At 36.5% G+C, this 11340-nt stretch overlaps 1 protein-coding gene and 1 pseudogene across 1 annotated transcript; both read right to left on the bottom strand.

The window, feature by feature from the left end:
• Positions 1-74: 74 nt before the first annotated feature.
• On the bottom strand, positions 75-6658 carry LOC137726029 (G-type lectin S-receptor-like serine/threonine-protein kinase At1g11410). Its single transcript, XM_068464887.1, has 7 exons — positions 5059-6658; positions 4532-4660; positions 4217-4416; positions 1399-1609; positions 949-1180; positions 708-858; positions 75-626 (listed from the first exon to the last, which is right to left on the bottom strand). The coding sequence occupies exons 1-7, from the start codon at positions 6368-6370 to the stop codon at positions 318-320; spliced, it is 2544 nt and encodes an 847-aa protein (XP_068320988.1). The 5' UTR covers positions 6371-6658; the 3' UTR covers positions 75-317.
• A 383-nt stretch (positions 6659-7041) lies between these two features.
• LOC137721546 (threonine--tRNA ligase, chloroplastic/mitochondrial 2-like) lies at positions 7042-11170 on the bottom strand (annotated as a pseudogene).
• Positions 11171-11340: the final 170 nt, after the last annotated feature.

Genomic DNA, 11340 nt, shown 5'->3' on the forward strand with positions numbered 1-11340 from the left:
GGTCCAAAAGTACTTTTATGTAGCCTGGTCGGACTGATGATGAATGTTACAAATAATTTATAGCTTGTATTTACAACAAGACATGATGAGTATAGCAGATATAGAACTTAGATCCCCAATTATAGGGCATATATTTTATAACATGTATTTACAACAAGACAAATGATGAGTGTTGCAAATTAATATAGAACTTAGATCCCTAGTTATAAGGTAAATTATTGAGTGAAATTGGGGTATATCCTCTCTTCTTATCTCACTCATCATGTGATTCTCAATTGAATAATATAGTATGTCCAATTATACGTCTGGTTCTCTCCTTAACGACCTTCTGCTTTTGTATAGGTCATGTCATTTACAGAGTAAGCTCCATCAATATTGGATGATGGGTCTCCACTAGTATGATAACCTCTGTTCAACAAAAATCCAGGTTGCTTTGGTGAAGGAATTGCTGCATCATTACCCAACATGGAAACCACTGCTGACATGAGTGGACGATCCTTCGCTTGCTCTTGCACGCACAAGAGGGCAATGTGAATACATCTTAGAACTTCGTTGACAGGGTATGATTCTCGCAGAGATGAATCAATGATTTCCAAGGCTCTATTTTCCTTCCACAAGTCCCAAACCTAAAAACCATTTACAAATTAATCATCAAGTTATAAAAGCAAATGACGAGAAGTTTGGTAATGTCTTAATGTTATGCTTACATGTCCAACTAAATTTGAGTAAGGACTATCGTGGTAGTAGCCAGTGTTCTTTCTGCCAGTAACAATTTCTAGTAGTAAAACACCGAAGCTATATATGTCAGACTTTATTGAAAAAAGTCCTTCCATTGCGTACTCTGGTGACATATAACCGCTGAAGCAACAAAATAAAATTGATTAATTATCACAGCTTCTTTCTGTATTAACAAAAACAGGTGTACTTTCAGTTTTGAATGAAACTTACTATGTCCCAACCACACGGTTTGTATTTGCTTCAATTTGTTCCGCTCCAAATATCCTAGCCATACCAAAATCTGAAATCTTGGGGTTCATAGCAGAATCCAACAAAACATTGCTGGCCTTTAGATCTCTATGGATGATTCTTAATCTCGAATCCTGATGAAGATATAAGATCCCTCTAGCAATCCCACAGATTATCTCAAAGCGTCTTGTCCAATCCAAGAACGCCTCTTTTGCTTTGTAAGGGAAAAAAGTAAACAAAGTATATTAGATTGTATTCTTGCTTGGTTCAAGGTTTTTAACCGACAATTTTAGATACACAAGTGAAAAGAAAGGTGCTTGTAACTGAGTTGAGTTAAGAGCATTCAATCTTGCACCTGAGGTCCTGAGCTTGATTTCCCCTCCACAATATTGCTTGTATAAAAAGAAGAACAAAAGTAAAAGAAAGACATACCGAAAATGAAAAAGTCAAGACTTTTGTTTGGCAAGTATTCATAGATCAGCATCTTCTCTTCATCTTGAACGCAACAACCTATGATCCTCACAAGGTTCCTGTGTTGGAGCTTTGAAAGCAGCACAACTTCATTCTTAAACTCTCCAATTCCTTGGCCAGAATTCTTGGCTAGTCTTTTCACTGCTATCTCCTTTCCATTATCAAGCACACCCTGAATTTATAATCCAAATTCAATTTATAGTGCACTTACCTTTCAAGAAAATTATCAACATATTCGTAGCTCTCTCTCTCTATATATATATATATATATATATATATATATATCCTCCCCTTGAAATTGCATTTATACATTAACAAAGGAGTAAAACTCAATGCATATACATAAAAATGCTTTGACTACTTCAAGTGAAGGAGATACGCGATTGAAATAACAAAAGATCGCAGTATTTTGAATTATTACTTCATATGGCAGGGCTTTTAGCTTTTATGGATGCCAAGAAAATGAAGGAAATGAGCAACTATCATATGCCCGGTTTGTAATTAAAGCTCGAATTCCAAGAACAAAACCTTTGATCACTAAAAGCATCGGCGAACTAGAAGCGGAGTTGAATTAAAGGTACAACCAGTGCAAGGGGAATATGAACAAGCATTTATCCTTTTGGTTATTTGGATTCCTGTTTTTGATACTTATGGTTTCAATCTCTTGCAGACTATTCTGTTCAGTGATAGGTTCTGATCATAAACTCGATTCACACCGTTTCAATGATATTCTTAATGAGGCAATAGCTGCAGGGGCGTATATGTTTATTACGCTCCAGTTTCTTAGTAATTTTGGTTCATGTTTTTATTTTAGGTGCGTGGGTATAATGTTTATATTTATGTGATGGAAGGATTACATGGATTTCAAATGATTCATTGGACATGGTCATTTCAGTTTCAGTTATTACATTAAATCTGATCATTTCGTGGATTATATATGTTATATCTTTATGGTTCTAACAAATATTAGCTTATTGTCAAAATGTGGATTCATTCTTTTAAATCCTTATATCCAAATGAAGGCTTTATCTCTTTATCTTTAAGAAAAAAGAGAGAAAATTCCAGTCCTACCACAAATTTAAGTATCGATGTTACTGGGTATCATCTTTTTCTAAGTTCAGTCCTGTCTTACAAACCACGGCCGATTGGTTCTTAAAGATATTTAAAATACAACCACAGGTGATAAGATTCACTATGAGTGTTAAATCAGATGGCCCTTTTAGTTAGTTCCTTAGAGTTAAGAGATGCCTCATTTTGAAGAAGCTGAGATCCCCAGGCTTAAGGTAGTGAATCAGGCCTTACTCACAATCAATGAAAGGACATGACATGCTAGGTAAAAAGAGTTGGAAATGTTTCGTAATTTATTGCTCCCAATCTTCTTTGGCTTGCATAAGATTAACCACTTCTAAATAAATTTTAAGATCAGCTCCTGTCCATGTTTGTTTAACGATGTTGTATAATTCATTGTATAATTTCACAAAAATCGTGCATAATTCTTGGTGAACTTGGTTTGGTTTTCTTTAGTTTAGGAATGGAGTGAGCGAATCACAGTTCGGCCAAATTTTCAACGATGAATTGAGCCAGATCATTGAGGTTTCTCTTTGTCAAGTTTTTTTTATTCAAGTATGCTAAGTGCTTTAGATTTCAAAATTTGTCTGTTAAATATCAGGATAAAGAAACTTTTCTCTAAAACACCATCTGTCCATTTATGCATTTGTTTTTCTGAGTTAACAATTATGCAAAATGAGGGTTTATATTTCAGTTTTTAAACAGTTTAGACCAAATTTGTTTAAGTATAGTTGAATTGATTGGTTTGAATACGAACGATTTGTAAAACTTGGATTCAGACAATATTTAAGGTGCGCCAACAGTTCTCAACTACGTAAGCCATTTTTCTAACTTTTTATTAGTCCTTTTGTTGTTCTGATCTTTAGCAAGAGGATCCTTTAACAAATCCAACTGTCATTTGTTCACATTAACTTCTATTTTTTCAATTTGTAACAAAGAAATGAAAACTTATGTAGAAAGAGGGAGAAACGAAGTGAAGAAGCAAACCCATTAGATTAAGGAAGTTCAACTCTGCTTATTGTTCCTTATTGTAAATGTTAATAGATTTCCACATATATATATATATAAGTAGTATGACTTATCATATATAGATTTAAAACTTTCTACATGTTTTATACAGTTTCAAAACCTACAGTATCGTGTGGGCATTCTTGCTAGTTGGTATCTAAGATGAATGTGAAAAGTAGAAACAAGATAGTTCCCACCACTTATCGATTATTCATTGGGTTTAAATTTTAATCAAATATATTTTTGAGTCAACCTTTCCAGTCTTTATTGGACGGGTCTCTTGATTTTTGTTAACTGTAATGGTCTTGTAATCCTATTGTTTGTAAGTGTCAATAGCCTGTGAGCTAAATGTTAGCTTAGCTTGTAAGCAATATAGTTTGGATATATATCCTTATGGATCACTACCTTGTATTTTTTCTGAAACCATTAACAAAGATTCACTTTTTCTGTCTAAAATCTCTCTCTCTCTCTCTCTCTCTCTCTCTCTCTCTCTCTCTCTCTCTCTCTCTCTCTAAATCTTGCTCCCTCTCTCTTCTTGATTCTCTTTCTATCTCTGCAAGATTTATTCATTATGTTCTTCTGTTTAAACTAGAAGGGAAAAAATAATTGATTTGGAGTGCAGATGGCTAAAAAATAAATCTAAAAAATGTCTATTCAAAGTTTGATTTATGATTTGAGACATTATCTGAGGGCAACTACATACCTTATAAACTGAGCCGAAACCACCTGTTCCAAGCTTGTTGTTGGAAGTGAAATTATTTGTGGCCTTAACTATGGTACTTAGTTCAAAGAATGGTAATTCAGAGTTTATTCCACTTTCATCAATATTTGTTCTAGCAGAAGAATCTTCCCAGGAGGTTGATGCTATGGTCACATTGAAAAATTTATCCTGACGTTTTTTACCTGTGATAAAAGTACATAAACAGATAATATTGTGTTCTTAAATAATTAAAACCAATATCCAGTTGCATAATTGTGAATGATTAGAGGGCAACCTAGTAAAAGGAAATTTGTTTACCTTTTCTCTTCCTCTGTACCAACCAACATGCAAGGGAAAACACGAGGAAGAACAAAAGACCACATGCTACTGAAACTTCCAGCTTCCTCTTCTTGCCAAAAGAACTGTTTGACTTCTTTGCGTATTGAGCTGCAGATATACAAGCATTTATTTCCATGTTTAAAAAAACTTGTAAAAATTCGGGAAAAAAAAAAACATTGTAAAAAGCTCCAATGAACATAAGAACTAAATTTTTAGTATTAATTTATAGAAATTTCTGAATTTTTAATAAAAAAATGAGTACTCTAAAAAAGTCATCTTATACTCTTGACGAAACAATTTCACTTTTATTAGTTGGCAAGAGGCCAGTGCCAAATGATTTTTTTTAGAATGATAATAAACGTACAACTACCAAACTAAATAATAATTCCTCAATTTTTTAATGAAATAAAGAAAGAAGATTTTTTTTTCATGGAACCTCGGCTTTACGAGCACAATTATTGACAAGGAAAAGAGAAGCAAGAAGATAAATTGATAAGCAAATATACCTAAAACAGTTGCATCAACTCGCACACCTAAATCTTGACCCGTATCCAAATAAGTCCTTGTGTCCATCAAGTCCCCATGCCATGTTATACAGCCACTCCCTCCCTGCCTTTCATCTGCATTTGCGTATGCCGTGCAAGAACAATTTCTCAGGCATTCTTCTTTACATGCTTCCCGACTCCTGCTCATGTTCACACGTGCCGTAGAAGTATCCGGCAGCTTCACGCGTTCCAACTTCACGAACCCTTCCCCGTTTTGGCAAACGGATGATCCGTTTTGCCTCACGCACCCGCCTGACCAATCTCTCGAATACCACTCATGTTGCAACTTGGGTACGAATCCAGGTAGGCATTTGCACTCAAATTTATCCGCAAAGTTTTTGTATGGGTCACAAATGCTATTCGGACCACACACCCTGTAAGAATCACACTGCCAATCCGGCGACCAATGCCGGACCCATTTATGCACTTCAGCGTCCCATGCGGACCGTTCAATGTTTCCTGATTCATCGATCACGAATTTTACGAAGGTTGATTCAGGAACTACATCCATGATGAATACCTCATCTTGATTGTTCACAAAAGTAACGTTGGTGAAGAATAGTTTTACCATGTCAGGCACCCCGGACCATCTTTCACCGGTCCAAGGTCCAGTCCGCCACAATCGAGTCTGACCCATGTATAAGAACTCCTGTGGACTCTCGCTTGGCTCCATCCGGAACGAACAGTTGCCCATTCCCGGGTCATCTTGGGACTTCCAAGCTGTGAGGAACCGGTTCAACCGGGACCGCCTGTCCAGCCCAATTTTCATAAAAGGAAGCATCGTATTTGTGGGATAATCAAAACCTTGCCACACCTTTTCACCATTAATTTCAACAACAAGATTTCCCTTATCCGAAAGCTTGGCTATCACGGAATTGTTTGGAGCAGAGACGGTGAGATTAGCGGACCAGATAGGGGTATTTTGGTCCTCCCCATAAATAACAAGGCCACCATGTTCTCCATGAATGGCTAGAAGTCCAGTTCCAGCAGTAGGAACTATGGGGTTTTCTCTGTTTGCAATCCAGACAACGGTTTTGATTGAAATTTTGTTGAACCAAACTCCAATGTAACGGCTACGAGAATTGCCTGGCTTAAAAAACCCTAGTGCAAAGATTTTAGTGGGGGAGAGAAGAACGTCGTCCTCTCTTAGGGGTTGGTTTGGTGTAATGGCGTCTAGGGTAACCGAAATGGAAGAGGGAAGAATCGCAAGGAAGATGAGCAATACAGTACTGACAAAAAAGCATTCAGTAGAATTCATTGTTAGCTTTCTCATGGAGGAGTTTAAGTGCTAAAATGGCTGCTTCTTTTGACATGCAGAAACAAAAAGCCGGAAAGGTTGGATTTTCTTTTTCTTTGATCGAGTTTCGAGTAACGCTAATTTAGGGGCATACGCTGTGCGACCAGTCTATATTCAGTAGATATATATATATATATATATATATATATATATATCTCTCTCTCTCTCTCTCTCTCTCTCTAAATCTTGCTCCCTCTCTCTTCTTGATTCTCTTTCTTTCTCTACAAGATTTCTTCATTTTGTTCTTTTGTTTACACTACAAGATTTCTTCATTACGCTCGACTTCCAGTTGTATTCAGTAGATTGATAAGACAAATTGGCTCTGAATGGGGCCAAGTCTGTACGACCGGTAATGAATGATATTACCTTTCATTTTTGTCATAAAATTCAACACCACGTAATGCCTTCTGAAAATAACTTCCGACTTGGTTGGCCTCTTTGATGCGCTTTCTTGCACGCAAAGTACGTCTGACCCAGAGATGGATCGACCATACCTAATTCCTTCTCTTCTCTCCACATATCCGATGCATTTTTTTTCTACCAATAGTTTTGTTAGGTTTGAATATGTCGACATATCTTTATGTTGCTTTCGACCGTTGTTCAAAGAAAATATAATTACCTTCAGTGCCGCAAGGAGACTATTACAATCATTAAAAGAAAATTAACAGTATGTACTATGCATAGAAGTACAGTACATTGTCTCAAGTGTAATAACACATGAACACATAATTGAAAGAAGAAGAAATGCTGTATAACCTAACCATTAGCGTGCTACAACCGTAGTTATCGTCACGTTGTTTAGAGAGGAAGCTCCTCTCTTTGACACTGCTAAGTTTGGATTGTTGGATTGTCATATAAAAGCAGGTTTCTGAAGCCAAATTGCAACAAAAGTTCTTCGGTAAGATCTAGGACACCCCTTATTTCATCTTTGATCTGATCTTCTAGACAAAATATGTGGACACCATCCTGCAACAGGTCCCGAGGTTAAACAAAAAAGAAAAGAAAAAACACTTCATACACCTAGGATTATAGACTAACAGTTTGCAAATACTAACACGATACCTGAGTAAAACCTTTTACACAAGAAAGACCATGCAAGCTTCCAGATAATTTGTATCTATATACGGTTCCCAACTCAGCAACTCGAATAGGAAATTCATGATATGAGTGAGGCTTCCTTTTGTAAACCAAGACATGATAGGGGCAGTTCATTGGTCGAAAGCCGATAAAGTTCATCCTCAACATTTATTTGATCATACATATTCTCCTTGTAGTAATCCAGATGACCACTCATCTGCCAAAGGTTCGCCTTTGCAACATGTGGAGTATACAGCAGATCGTAACCACGTTCTATGTGGATCTTTTTCCACAAATCTTCCATTACATGCCTCACAATAGCACCCCTTGGATGCCAGAACACTAAACCCCCACCAGCATCATTCTGTGAAAATTCAACAACGAAAATGTTCAATGCAAGAATCCTCATAACTACAAATAATGGGATTGCTAACTGATAAATCTGCGTAAACAGCAGAAAGAGATTCAGGGCAATTCTGAGTACCTGTCTAGAAAACAGGTCAAGAACTTGACCAAGGCGCCTGTGATCTCGACGTTTAGCTTCCTCCTTGAAATGAAGATATGCCTTCAATTGATCTTCACTCTCCCATGCGTTGCCATAGATCCTCTGCAGCATCGGTTTCTTTTCATCTCCTCTCCAGTAGGCACCAGCGATAGACTCAAGTTCGACAGCTTTTCTGTTAATATTTCCAGTTTTTTCAACATGGGGCCCCGCACATAGGTCCCACCATTCATCACCTATGAAGAATTCGGCATAGTATGAGGAATTATGACATAAAGACAGTCTAATATGACAGGATGCTAGTTCAAAACACAATCAAATCCCAGTAAAATCATGCATTTGTATAAACATAAGTATAATTTGGTTAGCTTGACCAAAAGGTTCCTCCCACCTTCAAATTAATCTCCTTTTCAATCTGCATATCAATAACTCATATTTAAAGAGCACCAACAACATTGTTTCCCCTGAGCACACCCCTGCCCTCTCTTTTTTATTCCTTTAAATTTCAATCTTAAGACTCAACACAAACACTGTACATTTCACTTGTGTAGCTAATAAAAATATCATTTACGCATAGTTCCTGCACATTAAATCATCACCTTCCATACTATATTGAGCCTGAAAATAGTGAAACCCTTACCAATATGATATATGGTAATGGGATCTTCTTTAATACTATCCAAAATTTCCAATTTGTATGGTTCGTTGAGAGCGGTTATTCTTTTGTGAGCTTCATCTCTTGAAACTTCTTCTCTTATGAGTGGTAAGTTTCTACCAATGATGCGATCCTACATATCACAAAATAAATGCTCATGAATAGTTGTCAATAGTTTCGTGGTTTCAAAACTTTGATACAAACATGATAACTTATACAGAAATTCCACTTACCATCTCCTTGATTCTCTTCAACTCTTTGTCCATCAAAGGCTCCATATCAAAATCATAATAGAACCCATTTTCTATCCACGGACCAATTGTCACTTTTGCATCCGGGAAGAGCTTCTGAACAGCCATGGCCATCACGTGTGCACACTGCAGTCAAACACATATAAATAGTTCATCACCATAACAGCGGAAAAGGCGCCATTGATATCAAACTACAAGGAAATTCAGAAAAAAATGAACATAGCTCGACCTCAACACTTTATCAAAATACAGAAACCCATGTATCTTCTCACATTCCCAAAAACAGGATGAAAATTCTCCCAGCTTATCTACTGCTGTACACCCATTTTTCCATGTCCTATTCGATCAAATTTCAAATTACCGAAAAGTTATGTTCTTATTTTCTTCATCCTCACTTCCTCATTCTTCACAACAGAATCAGGTGACAATTAGTAACGTAGAATTGAAAATGGTTGATTAAAAGCATCAAACTTTCAAAAAGGGGAAGCTCCTACGAATCTAAAAATTCAAAAAATTCAACAGGAAACCACCTCCTACTTCAATTTAACATAACACAATCATAAATCCAATCCAATGCAATGAAATTTCAATAAATACCGTGTGTCGAATTCTGATGAGGCTTTCGGAGGACTCGTTGGTTGGAAGCACGACTTTCTCAGGCTTATCAGCTACCTCCATCTGGGCATCCTTCAATTTGACTTCTTGGGTCGAGAGCTGAGCCTCCGTGGCCATCGCCGAGGAGGTGGAGACTCCATTTCTACCGCCGTAGAGGGACAGAGCCCTGAACTCGGAGCTCAGTGGCGAATCGCAGTCTTTAACTGGGGAAAGCAAAGAAGAGGTCTTTAGGGAGGGAATGAGAGACTCAGTGGCAATTTTGTAAATGAACTGAAATCTACACCCAAAATTGCGCAGTGCCACCTCCCCTACTTTAGAGTAAAGTAATATAATCGCTTTCAGTGCCGCGGGGTGACTATTAAAATCATTAAAAAAAAAAAGAGTATAGATAAGCATAAAATTACAGTATATTGTGTGGAGTGTAATAACATATGAGGACATCATTTTTTGGGTCCACGTATGAAGACATCGTTGAAAGAAGAAGAAATGTTTTATAACCTAAGTCATTAGCATGTGATCCAACAATTTAGTATTAATAATAATTTAACAAAAAAGTCATTAGCGTGCTACCATCGTATTTATCCGAGAATTTCAATTTAGCTTTATGCTGGATAAAGAAATTTGAGCTTATTAAGAAATTTCAAAAGATTTTTTATATTAGACTTCACAAAATGTTAATTGCATCTCATATTAAAATTTAATATTAAATGACTTATTTACTCCACTATGCAATGACAATTTTGACCTTATTAGGTTTTAAAAATAAATAAAAATTTCTAAATACATCCCAAATCACTTTTATCGTATTATTTATTTTATCAACTATCAAAACCCTCCCACCCTCCATTGTTGAATAAAACTCTAACCAATGAAACTACAAACATGTTAATTGAGAAAAATTGTTTTTGACGAATAAAACACGAAATCGATGTTTTGGAAGCTTCACATGAGATAAGACTTCATATTTTTCATTGTTTTAGTGATTTCGATGACATCGATATTGATGCGTTATTTAAACTTCTATATTCATATTTTTTAGGGATTACAAGGATTATATGAAGAATTAAACATCTAAATTACCACCAAATATTAAAAACAGACAAAATGAGTTTTAATAGTGGAATTGAAAACAAACCCATATACGATTTAAATCACAGGCGACATTTTTGTCAAATTCCAGTCAGCATTTTTGGTCCAAATTAAAGGCTTTATCTCTGGTATTTGTTGGAGGTGTTGTGTTGGGAGTTCTTTTGTTTGCCTTTTTCCTCTTTTCGATCCCTGCAGCTGTTCATCCGTTTGGCTCACCAGTGCGGCCATGGTGATGACGACTTCAGCAGTTTCTTTTTGCCACATACAACGACCTGTTTGCTCTAATTGTCGAGTCTGCTGCCACTGCATCGAAATTATGTCACAGATTATTAATATTACAACTAATGATAAAATTGTTAAACAAAGTGAACTCTACACAATTTTATCATTAGTTGTAATACTAATAATCTGTGACAGAATTTCGATGTAGTGGCAGCAGATGCAACAATTAGAGCAAACAGGTCGTTGTATGTGGCAGCAAAGAAAATGTTGATTTTCCGAAGATTAGCCAATATGGCGTCGGATTTTCTTGCATCGGTTGGTTTTCCGGAGATGTGTGATACTATTTGGTGGTCGTCAGGCCCCATCTTCGTTGGTTCACATTTTGAACAATGATGATCTTCCTTGTCGTCATTGATTTGTTGGGGCGGTGTTTGGGGTGACGCTCAACTTGGTTGATGCATCTTCTGGTTGTATCCCTTTTCATCAATGTCGTTTTCGTTCTGCCTTCCTTGGTGTTTGCCTCTTTGTAGGCTTG

The sequence above is a fragment of the Pyrus communis genome, chromosome 2 (genome assembly GCF_963583255.1).
Source record: "Pyrus communis chromosome 2, drPyrComm1.1, whole genome shotgun sequence".
NCBI lineage: Eukaryota > Viridiplantae > Streptophyta > Magnoliopsida > Rosales > Rosaceae > Pyrus > Pyrus communis.